Here is a 24,993-nt window from a genome sequence, read left to right on the forward strand (position 1 = left end):
TGTATTTCATGAAAATGTGCTTGTTTTATGTGGCATTGACATGTATTGCATTTAAATGGCCCCCTTTCCCAAAGTTTCACAGTCACATGCCGGGACTCGACTGTCCCCTTGTCTTGAGATACATGCACACTAACTCCTGTCTAAGCCTTACTGAGCAAAAGTTGTACCTGAAGGTGAAAGGTCATGAGTATAGCCTGCAGGTAAACAGGAGTCTAAAAGACTTTTGCCTGATTGTCTTTAATGGATTTCTGCCACGCCCAACCTCTTCTAATGAAAGCATCTGTCCACAAAAGGCTGTAGTGTGCGGGCTTATCTGGCTGTCTGAAAGAGAAACAAATCTAACTAGAATCTCACAATTATTTAATATTGTCTGTTCTTCCATACTTAGTTCATTCAAACACACGACATGCTTTAAATACCCAGTGATGTTAGGTTTGCATTTACTCTTTTTGCAGGGGGATATAGAATTTCTTCACTGCTTAAAACATTAGTGTGAGGCACAGACTTTATGCCAGTTGTAAAAATCATTTTAGAGCTTTTGTTACCGTGTAGAAATAGCAGCATGTGCATGGCTGAATAAGTATTTTGCCATTTAGGCATGACGTATGACGACAAGGAAGCTTGTGTCAAAATTTTATGGCTACCGCTCGGCCTGTTTCTGCACGCTTGTGTTAGGTGAGGTTGTTCATTGACTCATGGGAGGTAGAGTGATGGGTCACTAACAAAGGGCTGATTCCCCAGAGGCCAAAGAGGTTGTTACGCCTCTTTTGCAGGCCCAGTCTCATCTCTGGACTTTCACCTATGTGCTACTGGCCCCAGAGTCTCACTGCCTCTGGCTTCTTCAAGGCACAGGATATGCAAATAGTAATAAAGCAAAACATGTAGCTCATAAATAGATGGACACTTTTATTGTAACACGGCACCATGGATTTGTGGGAATCTGATAACTAATGGCCGCAAACAAAGTTTACATAAATACAGAGTATGTACCGTATAAACCTACATGCCATTTCAGTCCTTGAGTATGTGTGTACAATAATTTACCTCAAGGTTTGTAAAGATCAAAGTTTATTTTCATGTAGAGGATGAAAAAGACACGTATCTAATTATTTAGTAAAACCTCTTCCATTTATTAAAAAAAACTGCACATACTTTAACATCAAAGTAAAGATTAACAGATGGTCTTTTTTTATCTGGCACAGCTGAATTTGTCAGGATTGTTATGATTTCTTTGTAATGTGTGACTGAAACAGTTGAAGCCAAAGCTTCTATGTTTCACCCTTCACCTTTTGCATCTACTGTATCCAGATTCAGTAATTGTTCTACCATGACCACTTTATAACGGGACTTTCCTCAGATACCTTTCAGTCAGTGTTTAATGAGTTTAGGTTGTCTTTTGTGGTATGTGGCTTGGTGAAGAAAACATGAAGTGTCTTTTACCTTATAAATATCTAGATATGTGCAGCAATTAATAGTTAGTTATTTTACTGGAGCTCTTGGTGTGTCTTATAGTATTAACTGTCATCTGGTTAAATTTCCCCCGAGTGCAGCCCTGGACCTAATTGAAACAATTACAAATGGGGCTAAATGAGAATGTGAACTGATGATTTTTTTAAAGGCAACCAAATACTTTTGCCCAGGCAGAAGAAAGGACAAGCAAATATTGATACGGTGAAGAAGGAAGACTTTCTCCATTAAAAACAAGAAAGAGCCAGGAAATTTTACCTCCATCGCCCTTTTCGTTAATATCCTCTTCTACTCACTCATGTTTTACATGTCTGTCACACACACCTTTTTCTGTCACAGCCACACAAGTAATATTCCACAGACAAGCAGAAATACTGGAAACTGTGTCAAAAAGACGAAATAATAACCTTGAAATGCTCTAAAACAAAGATTCCATCATGTTGATGGAATGTTGTGGTTAGCAATATGGAAACAGACTGACTCCAGAATTCAGCGGTTAGCAAAAAAATAAATAAAAGAAAAAACCCGTCTGTGAAAGAGGAAAAACTTGGGAGGGGGTAAGGACAGCCTCTGGAATTACACACCAAAACCTCTGAGACGCACACACGCATGCACACTGACAGATTCACATACACACACACACCTTCTATCTTACCCACTGAGGAGTTAACCACAGTGGGTGAAGGGTGGGGTTAGGGTGGCGGCGAGCAGGGAGGCACAAATTTAACAAACCTCCTTTAGTGCTGTGCTCGCTGCCTCATTTGAAGTGCTCAGATGTGCTCCTCTTTCAGATACTCTGAAGACTTCTCGCAAAATGTCACCAGTATGGCTGAAGACAGATGACTCATTAATTATCCTCTGTAAATCGTACACTGAGAAACTAAGGTTATGAACTACTGACAGGCCACTGCTGTTCGCACACCCACATCCATTGCTTCTGTTTTAATAACTGCGGTGGTAGGATTGAGAAAGCGCATCACTGTCATATCTCTCCTCCTAGCCTGCCGTTAAATAGACATAAGTGCAGAGATCTTAAAGGCAAATTGCTCGCATAATGCATGTCTCCAGAATTACAGGGGAGGAGGCAGGCACGCTGACAGAGGTTTTGGCGGAGAGCCCCAACAAGGGCCCGGGGCCAGCTGCTCTCGCCATGCATTCTCTTCACTGGACCGGTCATGCTGGGAAAGGTGTGAGGAGAGCAGTCAGACAGCCCCCCACCCCCCAGCATCCCTCTCATTACACAGCCTACTGGCCTACGCAACACACTGAACAACCCATCCCTTTTGCACACTTTTCCTTCTACTTAATGGAATTCCCCGCTACCCCATGAATGCCTCTCCGTTCCATCACCTCTTACCGCTCATCATCTCTCGTCTTCTCTCCCTCAGTGATCTTCGAGACCACTGCATGATGATGTTTCAGTGCACAAGCATCTGGAAAAGACGAACAAGCAGCTGATGGCAGTTATTGATTTCCATTATTATAAAGGAAACCATTCTTTGTAGGAGTGGATTACTCACCCTGCTCTTGCTTTTCTCTTGGCATTAAAGATTCTTTGTGTCTCTGGAGAGTCATTGTCTTCCCGAGCCACCTTTTTTTTTTGTGGTGTCTTATGCAAATGTTGAATTGCTGCATTGTTAAGATCACCCATTTTGGTAGCTCTGGTCTGCTTTTACCATTTCTGTGAGCCACCTTTGGGTACTCTCCTATTACAGAACACACATCAACAGAGGTGTTGAGTGGCTCATAAAAAAGGGAGATGCTGAGCCTGTAGTCTTTTATGTTAACTGATGTTGAGAGATACGGCGCTTAGAGGTTTTGGCCTCTAAATGGCAAAAGCAGCTATGTGAGACTGATGTGATGAGTCGACGAAGATTTTGACAGCGCTACTTGCAAATATTCACTTAAACCAACACCACATACATCCTGTACTAAAATGACAGGAAAAGGGCTTTCAGGAAATTGAGCTTTCATTCAAGCACCTTTTAACCATTCCTTCCTTCATTCCTGTGAGAAACCAGTACAGACCCTTGTGAAAGTAATGGGGGAAAACAGTGTAGCCACTTTTGTTACAGTTATGTGCATGCAGACACACAAACACGCATGGACTTATACCACAAGCACACCAGTTCTTAGGCACTCAGCAGTCTCAAGCTGAGAGTCAGGGTGGTGTTGTGGTGAAGCCATATGGGGCGCCACTGCCTGAAAGACTTGGTGATTTGACAGGAGGCCTGAAGAACACACACTCACATGGACACATACACACACAGCCTTAATTGACTTATAAAACTGCACTAAAATGCACTTTTATGGAATAAATTTTAGACCAGTCACACAGGATTTGATATGAACTTGTGCCCAGCTTGCAATTCTGTCACCACCACATTGTCTTTATACACAGTCCAACAGCAATTCATGCTATTTCATGAAAAAACTGAGTAAGCAGTGCAAAAACACCACCAATTTGCCAGATTAATATGCAAGCAGTCTCTGTATGAAATAATTCTTGTTTATGAGAAGGGAAAGAAATACTGTGCAGCCCAGGGCTGTAGGGGAAGTGTCCAAGGCATTTTTAGACTATAATTGACCCTTTACTCTTTGTAAACTGACAGCTCAGGCTTTGGTGCTACTTCTGTAAGGTTCCTGTGATCCTCATACTGCTCTTTTTGTTGTTGGAGGCGTTCATTCACAGCCACAAACCGCAACAGCCAGTCTAGGCAAATACAATTGGGGCTATGATGTATGATCGTGACTGTTGACTCAGCAGTGCTGGATCAAGCGCTGCCTGATGGAGACGCAGGCAAAGCCGTTCACCCCAGTTTCCCCAACCGGTGGCAGAGATACCTGCAGACACTCTGGCTTTCAGATTCTGTGGAGCTGTAAAGGGGATGTGATTTTTCACAACCAGGTCAAAACCTAGCCAGGTCTCAGCTTCAGGTCTCCCTTCCAGCCTGTTAAATACCTCTGGGAGGTTTACCACAGGATGAGACAAGGAAACAAACAGCACAGGAGATCGTGTCAGAAAAAATTGAGGGTCATATCTCACTGTGTGTCATGCAGTATCTGAAAGCATTGACTGCTGCTTTGTGGATCGAAACATAATGGCCTTCAAGGCTCAAAGCTGTAGGCCAACACATCTTATCTCATATCAGCTCATCTCCTCGTCTCTGTGGCTTTGAGAGGGCCTGAATTTATACAGTGAAAAAAAATTGTCCGCCTTCAGGGACCTATCTGGCTGTGACCTCACTTACACTACAATACGGTCAGCATACCATGCACTTGCTAACTTATTGCCATTAATAAGCCAACAAGACATACTCCTACAGAAATGTATTCTGAACAGGATTGTATTTATGTTTCATCGTGATTATATGTGGTTTGGTTCTTTTGCCAGGGTGCACAAAGAATTCATTTGTGAGCCATCTGTCATCGTCTTCCAGATAGTCAGCACTAATGTTGTGCTGTCAAACAGTCTTATCATAGGCTCGGTGCTCAGGTGATCAGATACAATCTCTACGAAAGGAATTTGGACGTTTTGCAAAAAAAACAAAAGTAGGGTTTGTTTTTTTAAAATCTGCCTGAATTATACCTCTAACTGGACATGGCTATAAATAAAAGAGTACATAAATCATAATTACCATACCAACCTGCTCAAGGATGTTTTAGTAGAAATATTGATTCCACAGGATGGATTCAAGATGGAAACAAAATCAGGTGCTGATGACAAAATGACCCAGAGATTTCCAAAAACATGATCTCCTGAGAGACTGATGAGGGTGCACATACTTACTCTGTCTGTTTGTCTTTCACATCTGACAGTTTTATATACAGTTTTCTGGCTCCATCATTGTCAGTGCCTAAAAGAGAGGCTCGATTCAGTGGTACTCACAGTTTTTCATTTTAGTATGCAGTTTTCACTCATTCCTCACAGGCTAGAACTTTCCTCAGTAAACCACAAGTGCTTTGCTCAAGGACACTTCAGCACAGTGGATGGTAGCCAAAACAGATGCGGCAAACATAGGCTACAGTCTCGGCAAACATAGGCTACCTCCAGCACCGGTATAGTCAGCGGAGACAGACAGAAGGTGTGTTGGAAGTTTGGTTACCGGGCCTAGAAATTACATTTTGGTGCTAACTGCAAGTTTCATTTGGTCTGACCTCAATCAACCAGGAGCATTGCCGGGCCAAAGTAAACCAGGACCTGAGAACACTGTCTGGGATGCCTGGGGAAAGGCAACAAACGTCAGTGTGCCCTCACTTCTCACTGTCTAAGGGCTGGCTGACTAATCCTCGATATTCCTCCATGATCTAAACCTGAAGCCCTCTGTAGCAAAAGAACACTGTGGCATTGTGTCCCTTCTCTTAAGGAGTCTGTGATTCATTTACTGGCAATGCACTTTGGATACACGTACTGAATTTTTCTCATCCTCAGAACTCCGTTCAACTTCATCATTCCAAGATGAAACTGCTTTCTTTGTATGACTGTTTATGTTGAGAGGTTTGAATATGACACAACAACTATTTACTGCTGTCAAGCGGAAATCAAGCACTCAAAAAACTCTATGTGGTTGTTTGAAATGTGTCTGTTGTTGAAAAAAAGGAACTTAGACTAAGTAATATCTCAAGGACTAGTATGAAAAGGCAGAATTTTGGAATTCCCTATTGATCACACAGTGTGTATTGACAGTACTGCTGTTTGATGCTGCAATACTGCTCTCTGCTGGCAGGAACAGGGAACAAGTATATCATATGAAGTAGCTTTGTGTGAAACTGTAGGTTTTTTTACTTTATTTGTTTCATTTGGAAGTTCCTGACATTTCTATTTTCAATACTAACACCTAGGCCAAAAAGTATTTTTTGGATACACAAGTTTTTTTGAATGCTGTTCAATGTTTCGCTTGCATGTTTAATTAGTATTGCTTGCTTTTGTCTAACTAAAACATTTAATTTCTAAGAGCTTTTAATTGTTTTCATCAGATAGTTTAAGGTTGCCATCTGATCCTCTTTGCTCTTTATTCCTTCCAGGTCTGATTTGCTTTGGTGCCAGATCTGCAATTGACAATGAGGGTGAAGAGATGAACTTGCAGCTAGAAGCCCGGTCCCTGCAGTTCCTGCCACTGGACATTTAGTGATTATTACTACACACAAGACGATGTCCCTGTCTCCCAGATAGCACTTCTGAGGACAAGGCCTTCACAGCACACATCGTGCACCATGGCAGGAGAGACTCAGCGAATGCATGCAGTCAAAGAGCTGGACACTGAGTCCAAACTGCAGGATGAGGGCACGACGCTGGAGCAGACGAGTGAAAAAACCTCAAAGGAATCTTCAGAGCACTTTTCAAGCACAGGCACTGAGGCCAGAGCCAGTAGCAGAGGGCCCAAAGCTGAAAAAATAGAGAAGAAAAGGGACTGTCCTCAGCAGCGTGAGGCTGTCATACGACCACAGCAAGCAGGGAAGATTGACTTCAGATCACTGCACAACAGATCAAAGTTCGCCACTGACAGGACTTGGTCGAGTGGCAAAGGCAGTCCCCAGTCTCCAAGTGGAAAGAGCCGCAGCCGAGAGAAAGGGAAGCGGTCAGTAAAGACAGAGCGAGGCAACCCACAGCAGCTGTACAGACCAGGCATTACAAATCCACGCACTGTTGGTATTGCATACCCACAGCAGAAGGTTTTGCCACCCAAGAAGTTGGAAACCAGTCGTGGCCCAGTTTCGGGCAGCTACAGATTCCACGTTCCCAGTATACCAGAGAGAGAGGCCGAACTACAACAAGAAGAGCTTAGCTACAGCCGCTGTTTCCAAGAGCCTTCCTCTAACCTCACCTCCCAAAGCTTTACCTCACAGACACTGGGCTCCTCAAGTGGAACATCATCTCACCCACATCCACCCCTGTCACAACAGCAGCAGCAGCCAGCATCCATGGAGAGCAACAGTGCACAGCCTGGTGGCCAACTGATTCTGAGTGACTTTCATCTGAGTGGCTCTAATGCATGGGCATCTCCTGAAAGGACTTTCAATGGTGCTAACTTTGGGGTTTCATCACAGAAATCCACGGCCCTATCAGAAGCAAATAAGGCAAACACATTTGTGCCTGGTCCATTTCAGTATGGATATAATTTAATGGAAGAATCAACTTCTGACTCTTTTCCCTGTGAACAGGACCCGCAATCCCAAGACTTCACAAACGCCTCTTTGGGTTCTGTTCATGTGACCCACAACTCGTTTTCTTTCGCACCTGCAGAAGGGCAAAATATTGCTCAAAACAACACTCAGTTCAATAATGAACAGCAACCAGAGGATCGAAGCACTTATCCTCACACTCCGCAGTCACAGTTTATGCAAGGGGTGGCATCATCCATCCAGTGTCCAAGGAATCTGAGTGAGGACTCAGCCAGCAGTGACAGCTCTGGCTCCAGCTCACAGCAGTCGGAGCAAGGAAAGACTGGGCTGGCTGAGAGCACAGATGCAATTGGACAGGCAGACAGTAGGGATGCAGCCATCACCTCGGGGAGTAAGAGAAACTGTCACCCCAAAGACACAGCTGCCAACCAAAGAACACTCATTCAAGGAAGTATGCATGCAAGAAATATTTCACAAGGCCCAGGCTCACCAATGCACTTTCCCACCAAAACATATAACAGCATTCCAGTCAATAACATTCGCTCGGGCACAATGGCTTTTGATAAAAACATCAACAGTAATGTTCTAAGTAGGATGCCACACTCATGGGAGGGGCCTAATAAGGCATATTCACAAGAAGATCCAAACACAATTCAGTACACTGATATAAATGACAAGTTTCAGTTTCAAAACCAGCCAGCGATTGACCAAAGGCCAAATTCATCTAAAAATAACAGAATGCCCTGGCAGCAGATACGACCCACCCCTGCCATGCCAAACCAAGGTAGAATTGAGTTATCTAGACAAATAAGCAATCAAAAATTGGCTTACATAGTTTCCCCCTCTGACTGGCAGGATGACATAAAATCACATAAACCCAGCTCGTTGAAAACTCCTGGCTCATTTCAGAACAGCAGAACTGGTGATGGCTTTTCAAACCAGAGACAGGAGCTTGTTAAAAAAAACAGTAACACAGTCTCAACTTTTAAAGTAGAAACAAGCCACTCACAAGTATGTGAATCAAAAAATAAGGTAGTATTCTTTGGACTCAATCATTCTCTTCCAGCAGCACCGTCAAGAAACTACAGCTTCCCACCATTACAGGTGCCGCCTATGGGACTGATGATGGTATCGCCTTATGAATCCCCTTTGCCATCCCCAGTTCATAATCCTGCATCTAGCAGTACCTGCTCCTCCCTTTCCCCAGCATCCACGAGCCCTGTTAACATCAGCTCAGAGGACACGCAAATATCCAAGCCAGCACCCTCTCACCCATTCTATCACCAGCCGCAAGGCAAAACCCAGTTACCCTCAGATCACCTGAGCACTCACTCCCACCACTTTCATTCCGACGCTCCGCGAAACCTTCCTTTTGCACCAGACAGACCCAAAGACGACATGATGAGCTACCTGCAAAGCAGTACTCATGCAAAGACAACTATGGATGGAAGCAAAGCTTATGTGGATAGTTTTGGCGTGGAGCACCAGCAGCCTCCCCCGCCATACTCTGCACATCAGCTGTTAGCCAGCTCATTAGCCACAGCAAATCTTGACCAGCTGGATGTGCTCCTGACATGCAAACAGTGTGATCAAAATTTCAACAACCTGGCCTCATTTTTAGGCCATAAGCAATACTGTGCTCATCACACGTTTGCACAAAATGACCTCAAAGAAACGGCAAAGATTGAGGACAGTAGAAAATACCATTCAGAACCAGCAAAAGCAGTGTCATCCGTGTCAAACGTTTCACTCTCAAGATGTCCGTCTGATCTTCACTTGTCTTTGTTGGGCCTCAATAAAAATGGCGACCTGATATGTGACAGTGAAATGAAAGGAGACAATAAAGACGATTCAATGAAACTGTTCTCCAGTTCAGTCAACCTCCCTGAGCTGGAAATGGATGCCAAGTTAGACAGTCTAATCACAGAAGCTTTGAACGGACTGGGATATCAGTCAGACAATGCCGAAATAGACAGCAGCTTTATTGATGCATTTGCTGACGATGACCTCACCACTGTCAAAACATCGTCAAACAAACAATCTCTGAAAATGAAAGAATCCCTGGTCTTTGAGAGCAAAAATAAACAAGCAGTTGATGATGTGTCTTTCACACAGGAAAAGTATTTTTATGACTCTGATGTAGAGAGCCCTGAGAAAATCTCTCTGAATCTGGAACAAGATGAGAAAATTAACATAAAAAAAGAAGTCTCTCATAAAAATTCAAGAATTGCCTCCAGGGAGAAGATGTGGGAACAAGTCAACAAAGTGAAAGAGGCAAAAAATCTGTGCAAGAGCGAGGACGAAAACACGGGGACACAGAGGTTACTCTTATCCAGCAAGTTTTCGGAACGCTGCGGCGTTAAGAGCTTTCAGGACAACTCCGCACTTCGAGGGTCGGCACCCTCACAGGCCTCCACCTCTCCGACTTCAAGAACTGCAGTGAAAGAGAGCAAGAGGAAAAACACTGGAGGGGGCACCTGGAGCAAAGAACTGATTCACAAAATAGTTCAACAGAAAAATAAGCTCCATAAACTCCATGTCAAAGGTACTAAAAACCTTCAGTTTTCCTTGGTGATGGAAAGACTAACTCCTACAGTGCAGAACACTGCCTTTGGAGAATACGACTATGTCTCAGACTCAGATGATGAATGTGAGCCCGTAAAGATAGCAAGCCAAGGCCGACTGAATCAGAGTAGTCGCTGTAAATACACATACACTAAAGAGTGCAAGTGGCGCGCGAAGAGCGAGAGGGAACAGGCAGCATGGAGGCATGAGTCGAAGGAGTGTTTTGAGATGAAAAAAAGCGAAGAGGTTTCTCTCTCGCCCGACAAGCACGGCTCTCACCAGAGGCTCAGGAGGCGGGGTAGCAGATCGTCCACAAGCAGTGAACTCAGCACATCTGTGAGTGTTTCAAGTGATAGTATCAACAGCCCCAAAAGCACTGATCGCACTGACTCAGACTGTGAGAAGAAGACAGACAAAAACAAAGAGTCTCCAGAGCAGAAAACCCATGAAAGGTCTTCCCCTCAGAAGTTATTTAAAGAGTCCAGCACACTTGCACTGACTTTCACGAAATCTGTCAAGAAGTATAACAACAACAAAGCCAGTCATTCTGATATCAAAGACAATACAGAGGATCCAAAGAAATGTCACTCAAATCCTGAAGCTGCTGATCTAGCGGCATCCTCACAAAAAGCAAAAGACACAGTAAAGCACTTGGAAAAAAGCAGAACCTCTCATGCAAAATCAAGAGAGAAACCCGTGTCTCACAAAAAAGAACCCAGTACAACGGTTACTTCAGACAGAAACTCCCTGCAGAGAGCAGACAGTCTTTGCCCTAAAGACGAACCAACACAATGTGTCGGCACAGATAACAAGACACTACCATTTAATTCACAGTCCCCCGCTGCCAAAGAAACTGATTTCAATATTGACAGAAACACAAAGGGCAAAAGAAGAGAGGGCTCCCTGGCTGCACAGCCAGAGCTATCAGACACTCCCACGTTTGAAAAACAGAGCGACACTGTCTGTGCGGTGAAAGAGGCTATCACTTTAGCCAATGACCTAGTCACGCACAAACCTGGGTCTCTTTGCAGCTCTTTGATGGATGAAGTGTGCCTGTCTCCAACTGAAAGCCAAAGCCCGCTGATACAAAAAGACACACTCCACCTCATGCCTTACCCCCTGGACCAGGAGCAAGGACTCATTAAATCTCCGCTTTCATTTGACACCTCATCAATGTTTGGGGACCTCACAGGCTTTGACGGTGGCCTTTACTCGGAAATGCCGATACAAAAAGAGGGTTTCCATTCAATAGAAAACACATCGGAGAAAAAGGAAGAGTTTGTGTCATCTTTCTCTCCTTTTCTGGAGCAAAGAGACTGGAATCTCATTGTTAGCCCCGTTCTACCAGATGAGATATCCCAGTACAAAAGCAACTCGGAGAAATCAAATGAAAAGAAGCCAGATTATAATCACGTTCCTTTGTCTCTGCCAGAAAAAATAACTGACTACAGTGCAAATCTCAACAGCTGTGCATCAGAGGATGAGCTGGAGATAAAGAGAATAGTGAACGAGCTTGAGAACCAGCTGCAGACAACGAAGTTGGAAAGGCCATCGATACTAGATCAGCACATCCCCAAACAGCTGCAAATGAGCAAATTTTCACCTTTACGTCTGGGTGATGAGTCAGAGAGTGAGGGCCTCACTTTGGATGCTAAATGCTCTGTACCGACGATAGATGTACCTGTTTCGATGCCTTCAGAGCCTTTCACTGAACAGGGACTCTCATGGCACGGCACATTCCAATTTGAGCTAATGGGTGAACATCACAGTCCCCACATTGCAATTCACAATGAATCAGGGGCTCTTGAAATATTTTCAGACAAAGAAGGCCATGCACCAAATTTAATCTCTGCAGCCTCACATATTGAACACCCACAGCTCCACCTTGATCATAAAACTGAAGAAAGAAGTGCTGAAGAAGACACTCCTATGGAAACAAAGGAAGAGATTTTGGAGCAGAAGAGATATACAGAAAATCTCATGAAAAGTCTGGAGGTGATTTCACACTCTATATTCAAGAAAGAGCCCCTTATATCAGTAGACAAAACGCCAAATGTCAACTCTCCCAAAAGTCAAGAACATCTAGAAACTGAATGTCAGGCAACAGATGCAGTTGAAAGAGAAGATCATGAGGAAAAGGAAGCAATTATGAAAAAAGAGAATATATTATCACCTCCAAATATCAATGAGAGGAAGGATGAAATTGAATTCATTCTGAATGAGTCAGAGTCGTCTCTCTCCAGCAAGGCTGACCCCAGAGTCAATGGCAGCCAGCCAAATTCATCGCAGCCAAGTGAGCCCACAGAAAACAAGGATTACAAGGCACAGAGTAAAGTCGCATCAAAGCAGGATATCTCCAAGAGTAGCACTTTAACCGAGACTGCTCACTGCTCAAGTGTGGTGACACATGAGCCACGTGTGGATGAGGAATCTTGCGGGAACGGTAATGCAGAGGACAATGTAGATCAGCTGTTTAAAAACAGTAGTGTTGGCCGAGAGTATTCACCCACGGGTGAGGAAGCAGAGGCGGTGAAGGGAATTACGGGTCACTCTGGTGTTCATCTGTTATCACCAGCTCAGGCTGAGCCCAGTCCAGATATTAGTGAGAAAATGGCAGATGTGACGAAGGCAGCAGCGGAGCAACAATCAGCTGGTAGCCATGGTAATCGTGAAGACAACAGTTCATCGCATGCTGATGAATTAAAAGTGGAGCGCTCAGACAGTGAAACTGTTAAAATAACTGTTGAAACATCAAACCGAGATCATTTAATAGGCCTTTCGACACAGACGTACGGTGAAACTGATATGTCCGTAGAGATTGTCACCACAGACAAGCCCTGCAGTCCGTTACTGGTGGAAACCAATACAGAAAGCTCTAGATGCTGCTCGCCCTTCCATGACACCCAATCCATAGAGGGACAAAGCAATCTGTTGATCATTTCACAGTCTGATGGCATCATTAACGGTGATTCCTGCAAAATGACTCCATTTAATGACTCATTAAAAACTCAGACAGGTCTCATCTTTGAGTCTGCTCAGAAACGAGAAGAGATTTTAAATGTTCAGGACATCAAAGAGCAGCTTCCCATTGATTTCATGGCAAGTCAGCATAACTCACCGTGCAGAGATGAAGTGGAAGAAAGTCACTGCGTCTTTTTAGCGACTGCTCAATCAGTCAGCCCTCTATTATCAAGCTGTAATCAAACGCCTATGCGGAAATGTGACACAGAAGAGGATTCTTGTAAGTCGAACAATACATGCGATAATACATTTATTGATCAAGACTCCATTCAAAATACAAAATCCCCAAGAAGCAAAGACAATAACAAAAATTCAAACAGTGAGCAGCTAAACACAACCATGGAGATGGAGTACTCTTTAGTAAGTCCACCTCACCTGCACTTAGGAATGATAGAGTGTAAAATCCCCAGATCTGAAACCACCATCTCCTCTCCACTTCCAGCAACCTCTATGGCAGAACCACCAGTGGTGTCAGAGAGCCTTGGAAAAAGAGATTTAATGTACGACTTCAAGCTCAGCCCACTCAACTATAACAGCATCTCAGATGAACCTCCACAACTAAACCAGTACGATTACATACCAGTCTCACCAGCCAGTCAGCCTAAAGAGAACGCAGATACCGTGCTGAGACCCAGTGATGACTCTGAATCATGTGATCTGATTATAAACCCTGCACTGATTTTTAGCAAAACTGAAGCAGACACAGGCGCATCACTGAATTCCAACCCTGCAGCTAAGCTATATTCATCCGATGAACCACTGGTGCTACAGCAGAGTATGAAATTCACATGTTTTTCACTGGGGCTCCCAGCTCAAAGCAAGAGAACAGATTCTGCAGCTGGTAACGTAAAGACAAACCTGGAGGTTTGCCATGAGGTGCTCAAACCTGTTGAGAATTTGCATATGCATGCAGACCTTCTGAGCAAGGCTGAAACAGAGACTTTAAATTCTCACAAAGCTTCTATTGAGGACGGTAAACTTCTCAAAAAAACCTTTTCAGATGGTCCGCCCACTCCTAAGCCACTCATCATCTGTGAAAGTGAACAAATGCTGATTCCATCAGACCCTTCAGAGAAGCGACCAACAATAGACACTGGCCAGTGTTCAACAACGCAAATACACAAAGATGCGACACAGAAAAAGACACAGAACAGTGCTCAGCAGGGCAAAGTGCTCTGTGAAATCTGCTTCATGTGTTTCAGGACTGTGCCAGGGTTAAAGAGGCATAAAGCAATGAAGCATTTGGTTAAAGCTGAAAAACACACTGGCCCACAGAGTGCACCATCAAGCCATCAGGGGAGTGCGCTTATTTATGAAGCATCACAAACTACAGAGAAAAAACATAAAGATGATTCACAGACCTGTTACCCAACAAAAATAGATGGCCTGCCTGAGATAAGTAGTACTCTCATATCTAAAGCAGCAGAGACCGAATCCATCCTGGAGGAAATGGCAAGTGAGACAAGTGCAGTGGCAGTAGATGAAATAGGCTATCAAAGCCCAATGCTGTCAGTAAAAGCAAAGAAGAACAACAAAGCTAGAAAGAACAAGAACAGTGAGGTAAACAAAAAGCCTAGCCATCTCTCTGATGAGCTTCTGAATATATTAAAAACAGACATACTTCAAGCTATAACTCCTGAATTCAAAAGCAGCGCAGAGCGCAGCCAATCTTCTGAGGAACAGGAGAAAACCAGTGAAAGAACTGAGGAATTCCCTCACTGTGCTGCTTCAGAGCCTGCTTTTGACAACACAGCCCGATCTCCAACAAAAGAGACAAATGTACTTAATGAAACTGTGGAGATCAATCAAATTGCTGATACAGAAGAAACAAAACGTACGAGTATCACAGAGATGGCAAATTTGGAAGTGTGTACGGATAATAATGTGGAAAGTACTATAGCTGTAGACAAGGAGGTTATCAGAGAATGTGATGATACCAGAAGGACTCTGCACCCCGTTGAAGACATGTGTGAACTGAAAGGATCAGAAGACAGCCTTGCCCAGGAGATTCTTAGAAATGTGGCAGGCGAGATAAAATGTGAGAAAAGCAGTAGCCCTTCAGACAAAGTACATCCTCTCTCCTGTTTGAACTCCACAGCTCTCAGCCCTCCAAGTATTAGTCCTGATCTGAAGGCCCTATTTGACGATGACACCACATTCTCACAGCTCTTCCCCAGAGATGACGAGGCAAAAAGGAAGAAGTGCCCAAGGGTGTACAGCAAAAGAAACAAAAGGCAGAAGCTATCGCCCCATTCAAATGTGACTGCTGACTTCCTTCCTCCTGAAACATTCATGCAAAGTAAAGATCAATTCGCGGAAAACCAGGCTGAACAGACTTTTAATGACAATCACGCAAAGCACTGTGAATATGAGACAATTTCTCTTGATGATGCCATCATGTTGAATATGTGCCACAACAGCACAATAAAGGCAGATGTCACACCGCTGGCAGATGTTAAACAGAGGGATCAGGGGGATGCTGTTCATGACAATATTAAAGAGCTCTGCAGCAGCCTCTTGAAACCACTCGAAAGCACAATTGATAAATCTTCAATTGAATGGAGTGGCCCCGCTGCCTTCACCACCTTTGATACCAGCTCATCTGTGACCTCTGACCCCAACACTTGTAAACCAGAAGTAGCATCCACCCCGTACACTGTGGAGCCAGAGGGCGTTCAAACCTTCCACAGCATTGACATCCAAAACATGAACACCACGTTTCAGCTTCCAGAAATCCAGTTCTTTGATTCTAATAAAGATATCTCAGTAGCTCCTCCAGCAATCGCAACTGTTGATGTGGAGAATAGAGATGATGAAAAGTCCAACAAAGTGGCAGAGCGGCGAGGCAGGAAACGGCAAGATGGCGGAATGAAAGTCAAAGATAAACAATACAAGTGCAAAGTGTGTTTCACTTGGTTTCTTACCCTGGGCGAGCTGAACTTTCACAAACTCTCCCACAACCCCTCTCCACCTCCAACCTGCTACATGTGTGTCCAGCGTAAATTCAGCTCCAGGGAACAACTGAGAGACCATCTGAGGGAGAAGCATGCAAAGAACAAGACAGGTATCTGGACCTGTGGAATGTGTTTGAAGGAGATATCAGATGTGTGGATGTACAATGAACACTTACGGGAGCATGCCACACAGTTTGCCAGGAGGGGTCAGACGCAAGGATCCATGCTAGGCATTTCGGGCAGCTTCATGCAAGAGACAGCAGTGAAGAACTTCATCTCCTCAATAATGCAGCATCGCCCCAGCAAGGTGAGCAGAGAGGCCAGCAAAGTTAATAAAGAACAGGAAAAAGCTGTTTCTGCAGACAACACAATGGGAGAGGGTGCTGAGGCAAAGCTTCACAAATCTAAAAGCACCAGCGGAGCAGGTGGGAAGAACACCTTAACCCCACTTGAGGTCCTCCACAAAACAGAGACATCTAAAAGCGTGGAGATGCATCCCAACTGCAAAGACCCCTCAAGAGACTGCCACCACTGCGGAAAACAATTCCCCAAACCATTCAAACTCCAGAGACATTTAGTGGTTCACAATTTGGAAAGGATTTTCCTGTGCCACAAATGCCCCGTCTCTTATCAGGAGGCCCAGGAGCTTAAAGATCATCTGAAGAGAGCTCACGAGGAGGTGGATGAGCTGGAATCGAAGCACACCACCCTCTACACCTGTGAGCTCTGCGCTGATGTCATGCATGTGATTAAAAAATCCTTCATCTGCAGCACCTGTAACTACACCTTCTCCAAGAAAGAGCAGTTTGATCGTCACATGGAAAAGCACCTGTCAGGGGGAAACAAAATTTTCAAATTCCGAGGCGTCTTGAGACCCGTCAGAGTGTCTGCATCCAAAGAAGATGAATGTGTTTCGCCTACGAGTAAAAAGAGGAGAATTTTCCCTGACAGTCTGCAAGAAAACAGCTCAGACAGCGGCATTGCTAGTGTAAGCTCACTCCACTTAAATCAAAACTCTGACACACAGTCTTCCAAACCCCCTGTGTCCATGGCAGACGACTCCACACAGACCATCACAAATGAATACCACAGTGACACAAACAATACAAGTGTGAAGACTGAGGACATTGCTGAGGACTACTCTGAACTGCTTGTAGAGTTGGAAAAATGCATTCATATGGATTCTTCTGAGTCTGCTACACCCAAGAAGGAGGAAATTGACCTGACTCCCTCGCCTCATCTTGATAAAGAGGGTAATGAAATATCAATTCCTGAAGCATGCGACGTGAAAGAGGAGAATGAGTCGGTCCACATTAGAGCAGAAACAACCTGTTGGTCAGCATCTAAAGAGAGTAGTGGTGCGGGGGTGGAGAGTGTTAAAGCTAAGGAAGGTTCTGTTCAAGGTGACGCTACAGAAACGGAAGAAAAAACTGATTCGCCTCTTCCTAGTGACAACTCTGTAGTCAGCTTAATAGAAAATCAAATCAGTTTAAACACACCTGAGTCTGTAAAGGATGAATCAGCTGTCGATGTGATGGACCAGCAGGGGGATGAGGAGCAGTGGCATCAGATTTCCAACTCTTCTAGTTTTAGCAGCAAACAGCAGATCTTATCTCATGGTGCTGAGCAGGAAAATGACAATCAGAATAAAGAGAAGGCCGCCCTTGAGAAGTCCGTTGACAACACCAAAAGCAGTCCGAAGACTACAGAGTCAACACCAGGCCTTCACTCCAAGGTTTCCCCCAATGCCTCAGCTTCAAATGAGGACAAGGAACCCCCAAGACGACAGAAGAAGAGAAAGGACACGAAATCCCCTCATAGCCTGCAAAGGGTTTCCTCTCCAGTCACACAAGAAAATTTTGGCGTTGATTCTAGACCCAAGAAGAAATTTTGTCCCAGCAAGTGTGCAAATCCATCTCTGCAGAGAAAGTCAGATGGACTGAATGAGTACCCTGTGTTGTCCTCAGTACGGGATGATGTTGTTAGCAACAAAATCATTTCCAAGTGCAAGACTGTAAGTTTGGGCTTGCAGTCGAAACGAAGTCTGCTTGATAGCTGTACGCAAAAGAAGGCTGAGTTTGTGAGCCCTCAGAACGGGGACTATAAAACCAAAAAGGGACCTCTGGGGAGATCTTTGCATCCCCCCATATCGAAAGTGTCTTCAGTTCCCATTAACAATTCTTTGAATAAATCTCGTCCAAAGATAGGGGTAAGGTCGATGGAGACCCATTCCTACCGGACAGCAGAGTCACAGAACCACCTCCTCAGCCAGCTGTTTGGCCAAAAACTCACTAGCTTTAAGATTCCTTTAAGGAAGGACACATCAGAATCTATTAACTAAGGGGGGTGTGAGGGATCTGTGAATAATAGACTGTAAATGTTCACAGGTATAAATGTTTAAGACAATTCATTATGGTGAATGAGATTGCACAGCTCTTTTCTGTGAAATGCTATCTTTAAATACTTACATAGTCACTTTATTTCTTCTTTGTACATGTGTTTTTATTACATAAATGTGAGGATGAATGGCAGATATGAATATTGGGTCAAAAATTAAATATGCTAGTTGGAGAAATCATTGAACTTTTTTTAAGAGAATATATTTCATTTACCTAAAGGAGAGAAAAAAGAATACTTGAAAATACAGTAAAATATTTTGTTTTTAGAAATGCATGTTCATGTTGCATTCATAAAAGATTTTTTTATGTTTTCTACTAAAGGACCAAATGACATCAGAACTGACATGGACTATTGTCTGTGCACCTTTCATAAATACTTCCTACATAGTCATTTTGTATTTTTTTTTTTACCTTACTGTACTGCATTGACATTCATCGTATTAGCCTTTGTATAAACATTACGTGGTGCTACATTGTGTTTTTTGTTGTAATGTGAATGCCAATGTCCTCGGAAGGGAACATGAGATCTGTAGCAGTTGCAGTTACAAACGTACATCAGACTGTTTTGACTAGCTCTCTGTATTTTATTGATACTGTGTGAACCATCCAAGTAAATCACATGTAGGCTGACAGAAAACAAAATTAGGAAAAGCTTCCATTGTATAAACTCAGGTGCATATAAGGACATCAAAGTCCCAAGACCTGTATTTGGAGTTCTTCCCATGCACTGAAAATACCACACACAAATTACGAACTCAATCATCTGTGTCTGTAACTCCAAGTGTTTAATTCTTAATAGTATTTACTAGGACAACAAAGGTGCTTTATCTTGTTTATACTGTATGTATCTTGCATTGTATTATATTGTAGGTAGATGAATGTGTGGTGTAAAAGTTTTATTTTAAAAATGTGCAAAATGAATACGAATGAGAAGAAAGGGAAATGCAGTGTCTCTTGCAAGTTGTAAAGTGGCTCACCAAGTGCCTGTTTTATAGTTGGTTATTAAAGATCTGTACAGGTCTCTCCTTGCTCTTTTCTTCTTTTGTTCATGACATGTTTTGCAAATGTTCCTACTTCCATCCCTGCGGACTGCAGCTGTCACCGCATGCTTCAAACACTGGAAGCAGTGGAAGGTGCGTGTGCCTGAAGGCAAAAACAGGTGCACACACACAACAAACTCTGACGCCATATTTTTGTCTTCAAATCAGCACTTCGCTGAGCTCACTTTTCATCAGAGAGACGAGCATAAATGTATCTTTACTACAGGGAAATATTCAGCAAGAAGACAGTTGCATTTATCCAACCATATGTTGTTGGTCTCTGTGAGCACTGTCAAGCAGGCAGCGAGGAGCTCCCGCTTGTGTCATGCTTCCGTCATGCTGCTCTATCACCACGTGTAAAATGGCTTCTGTTCCTACATGAACACTTTTCATCATCACATAGGAATAAAAAGCCATATTACACAGTGGCATACACACAGAGAATACAAGGAGGGGGGTCCTCGCATTTTTCCCTTTTTACCTGAGGGGGAAAGAGCAAGAAGAAAAGAGGATAGTCAGAAAAATCAAGTCTTTCTTTGGTTCAAGCTCAGGATTTGGTTCTTGAGGAAAAAAAATAAATAAAAGATTAAAAAACAGTATTCAATAATAACAGTTGGCTGACTGAAATGGATGTCTGCATTACAAGACAACATTTAACAGCAATCATCAGCACACTGTACAGGACGGTTTAAACTATTAGTCTGTGTTGATGATATAAGCCGATTTCTACATATGTGGCTCCTTTTTCTTCAAAATCAAAGATCTCACTTGTGGTACGAACACACTGGTGTTTTCTGTAAACACTGTAAGCAGCCATCGGCCCATGTGTTGATTCAGAGGGAGTGTGGTGGAAACAGAGCCACAGTGTCGTTGAAATAACTTCTCCAATTATATTTGTGTGAATACTGGTTTGGCAGCAGACGCAAACACCATATTTTTGGACTCACTGATGACAACTGAAAATAAAGCAGGCATAACTGGGAGGGAATTATAGGCCTCGGTCCCTGTCAGCCTCTCTATTCTGCTCCAGCAGAAGCAGCGATCCAGACACATGAACGTGTGCCGGCACGTGTGCTATATCCTGACCTTTGTTACAGTACTGTAAAAGTCAAAATAAGCACGTTAAAGACAGAAATTCAAGGCTGTTTCCTTGAAGCAGTCGAGGAGATGTCATGAAGGCTGAAAGCTGAAATGAAAACTCTTACAAAAATCAAGCAGTGTTCAGAAGCATCCCAGTTAAATCATCCTGCGTATAGACCTGAGAGTCTAATGCTTAAGAGGCTTTTCCAATAACCCTAAACATTTTAGATACACATTACATAATCAGAAATGGTCTAACGTTACCAGTGATGTAAAATGAAGGATTTGGCATTTAAATTATTTCTGGACCTAGGTATTAGCAGTTTGTGGTTATGAAGTAATGAAACCCATCATAAATGTCACTGCATCAGTGGATAGTCATTTTTAATCCTTCAGTCAATAATTAATAAGACTCTAGTTTGCCTTTTCAGTGTCAAAAAGTGAAGACTGTCTCCCCTGATGTTTATCCTCAGCTGTCTATCTATGTATTTAAAACCCAATCGTCAATCTTTTGATCAGCATTTGCTAAATACTTCCTGATAACCCACAGAATAACTTTCTGTTTAATATTTAATGATGTATAGCAATGACTCAGTTGGATTATTAAAGCAGCTCACTGAAGCATAAAATATTTTGTGGTTTTTCTAGAGTTGCTTTTTTCTTATTCTAAACAATAATTAAATTCCCACCCATTAGTAGATCCACAGCAAAAAATAAATGAAAAACCTTCGTGGGAGGATGGATGACCATCTGGAGGATGTGATGACCATGTGTGTGTGTGTGTGTGTGTGTGTGTGTGTGTGTGTGTGTGTGTGTGTGTGTGTGTGTGTGTGTGTGTGTGTGTGTGTGTGTAGCAAAAGAATGCCACTGACTCATTGGCAGACGTATCAAGATTAATTAAAAAAGAAAAGAGTTGCTGAGGATCACAATGTGCTTTGGTTTAGCCTCACAGATTAATCATTTAAAATGCTTAAATATTGAAAGACCTTGATTGTCACAATAACTATAGGGTGCGTGGTTCATGAAGATTTTAACAGTATTCAAAAACAACACAGTTCTTAGTGTAACTGTTATGAAGTGAAATCTAGTTACAGATCTAATTAATGCATGATCTGGACTGGGAGTAAATTTGTTGCACTGCAGGAATCCTTGCAACTCAGGGACTCAGGCATGAGTGTGGTGCCTGAAGGCTGCATCACTGATGACTTCAGTGACGTCTAAGCCATCAAATTGTGTCAGTGAAATGCCTGTGCGGTGATTAACATGTCAAACAGAGCAATTATAATAGAAGCCAAATTACAGTTATATGTTTGTACGTATATACAAAGTTTGCCATTTAAGTGTTTACATTTCAGATTTATTATCCTTCTGAGCTCCACTGGTAATTTATACGCTAATTAGTGGCTGATGTTTTGTCCTTGACTGCATCTGGATTTTACCTGAATCTCATGCTGAGCTTGGTTTCTCTGCATCAGTGAGTCTCCTTCAACCCCCCCGCCCCCAGTCAGAAACTGTTGTTGATTAAGACAGAATTAGAGACCTCAGCAGATTCTGTCACAGTTTAGCCCACAAAGTGTCACACATAGCGAGTATGAGCCCCACACACCCTACTGCCATGCATCCTTTTATCATCTGATCTATAAGGAAATTCTCCAGAGGCACAGTCATGCAGGAGCATGACAGGAACGCTTTGCACTTTGAAGTAGAGTGACATTATCAGTAAGTACGGTCTTGAAATAGCATCTCCTCTCACTCCATATCTGAGTCTCCCACCCCTGCCTCATCTGATCTCCGACTTTCTTTCCTCCATTTTTTTCTCTGCCGCCACCCTCATTTTCCTGCTCTTCCTTTTCTCTCGCTTTTCTGCTCTCTTCATCATCAATTTCCAATTCAGTGTCTCACCCCCACCCCCCCCCCCTCCCCTTCCTCATTTTTGCCTCTGCCTCTCCCCATTTTCTCCTTTCACCCTTTATCTTAGTCATTCACCTGATTTTTCATACATTCCTCTGTTTTTTACGTTTCACCCCATCTCTTTGCAGCTTCCACATTTTTTTCCATCTATCCCTGCTGCCTGCCTGCACACCTTTCCACCCACTCTCCTTCCTTGTTTTTTCCTTCCTTTCTATCTCCCTCTCATTCTATCCCACTATCTCGCCTCACCCTTTGCTCCCTCCTCCCTTACTGTGGAGGTTAGTGTTGGCAGCCTCACGGGGAGGTCATGAGATCAGGGGCAGATAGAGATGGGCTACTGGTCAGCAGTAATGACACACAGGCTGAGGGGCCACTCAGGTCGCCTGTGTTGGGAATTTTCACTTTCAGCCATCACGGAGAGATAAATGGATAGATGGATAGGCAGGAATTCGCTCCATGAAAGGGAGGGAATGACTGAGCATCCCTCCCGGCACACACATGAGGGAGATTGTGATGAATTTCCATGAGGATTGTATCTGAAATCATTTTTGTTCAGCAGGAAGAAGGTGTACAAATAACTCAACGCAGGCACATTGCCTTGACGTAAAAAATAAAAGGGGAAGAGAAATCTTTGAAGTCAAATGATCAGTCAAATTTTTCCTGACAGACATCAAAACAATCTCTATCCCCTTTCCTTTTTTAAACAGGAGCGAGAAATCTATGCAAGGAATCTCCCACAACACTGGAACCTGAAATAGAAGTCAAATGAACTAGGGCAGCAGTAACATCAAAATGAATTACGGAGCAAATGAGCAGATAAAAATATATCTCAGTGGGTAAAAGGTAATATAGGAAAATGAAACATTAAAGTGATGCCAGGCACACTTCAGATTTCCTAATTAATGGCCTCTCACCATGAAGTCCTGGCTGCTTACTGCCAACAGAGGCTTTATCAACTCAAACATTTGTCACTGCAGTCAGAGCCAGAGAGGAAACAGGCTGCACACAATAGCTAAAAGTACCTGTTTGATGTTCCAGGTTTACAGAAATAAATGGGGTTGCACTGTAGGCGCTATGCAAACAAATGAAAGCCTGTCGATGTGTGTCTGCAGCCACTGGAAAGCTGCAGCCAACAGCAGGTGTCTCCAGAGCAGCTGGCCTCAGCAAACAAACACACAGCTCATGTCAAAGAAAGTTTAATGCAGACAGACATCATAATGAGTTTAGTTGAATTTTATATAATTTTCTCATTTCTATTTATACCTCTTTTGTACTGATTCATTCTTTAAGCTGTTGACAGACTTGAGAAAAATCCAGCAGATAATCGGTGCTGGGTCAGAGTTAAACAACAAGAAATAAATACCTGTGTCGTGATATATACATCGAACAACATTTCAAAATTGCAATTGGCTTATGAAGATGGATTTTCCGATTCTGAGTTTGGAGAAGCTTACAGTAAGAGCGACCCATTGTTGCATACAAGGCTGGACCTGACGGCCAGTAGGGTTTCCTCACGTACCTCCAAGACATTCTTCACCCTCGTTCCCTTTCTCCTGTGCTAAAACCTTCATCCCTTCCCCCCTCCTCTACCTCCACAGCGTGCTCTCCCAGCTTTGCCCCTGCTGTTTCTGTGGATATCACAGAGAATCTGAAGGATCTATCCTGACATTTGATGTGGCACAAAATTGGATTTCCACTGTGATTCTCTCCCCAAGCGCCTCGTGGAGTGTAATCCACGCTGTGACTAATTGAGTGACATGCCAACAGCCTGAGAATGTAAATGGATGGTTGCTGGTGATATGTGTCTGTGACCTGTTCTTTTTTTTTTTTTTTCCAAAGGCCGGTGAGTTCATTAGACAGAAAACAGAAATAACACACACAACCTCTAGTGGTGCTGAATTCTCCAACACAAAGACACATTTTGTGCTTTGTCAGTGTCATCTTGTCTCGTTGCCTATTGAATGTGACCCTGCATGCATTGTTGTCTGGCTGCCTGTGACATTTATAACTAATATCTGCCACAAAAAATCAATTTTCCTTGTATAATAAACAACATACTCTATAAACTGGCTTAACTTGTGTGATGGGTAGCAATGACATTCGCCTTGTGGATCAGAGAAACTGTAATCTAAAGTGGGAGACAGAGGTGTCAGTGACAGATGTTACAGGATGACTCACCACTGCTATGTCACCTGTTTGACCACCAGCATCCCAGAAGGCATTGCTTTAACCTGGCAAATCTCTGATGCAGACAGAGGAAGAGCTCTATAACAATGACGCAACAGACAAAAGAGCATTTCCCCCCCGCTCTGTGTAGATAAGTTATCTTTGCACAAAATCCCTGCACTCTAATCTCAAATCTCTGTCATGCCCTCTGCTCTGGGGATCCTGCATCTGATTTGGATTTGAATAATTGAAGCCGCTTTTCTCCTC

The 24,993-nt window shown here is 43.3% G+C and overlaps 1 protein-coding gene across 8 annotated transcripts in view; it reads left to right on the forward strand.

Moving 5' to 3' along the window:
* Positions 1 to 19,605, forward strand: part of LOC120441033 (zinc finger protein 469) — a 200,499-nt gene extending 180,894 nt beyond the window's left edge. For all 8 annotated transcript variants that reach the window (XM_039614642.1, XM_039614638.1, XM_039614640.1 and 5 more), the window contains one exon: positions 6,493 to 19,605. In XM_039614642.1, coding sequence (XP_039470576.1) covers positions 6,682 to 18,471 — 11,790 coding nt within the window. In that variant the 5' untranslated portion in view covers positions 6,493 to 6,681 and the 3' untranslated portion in view covers positions 18,472 to 19,605. The remainder of the gene's footprint in view (positions 1 to 6,492) is intronic.
* Positions 19,606 to 24,993: the final 5,388 nt, after the last annotated feature.

This window comes from Oreochromis aureus, linkage group 7, assembly GCF_013358895.1.
Source record: "Oreochromis aureus strain Israel breed Guangdong linkage group 7, ZZ_aureus, whole genome shotgun sequence".
Classification (NCBI taxonomy): domain Eukaryota; kingdom Metazoa; phylum Chordata; class Actinopteri; order Cichliformes; family Cichlidae; genus Oreochromis; species Oreochromis aureus.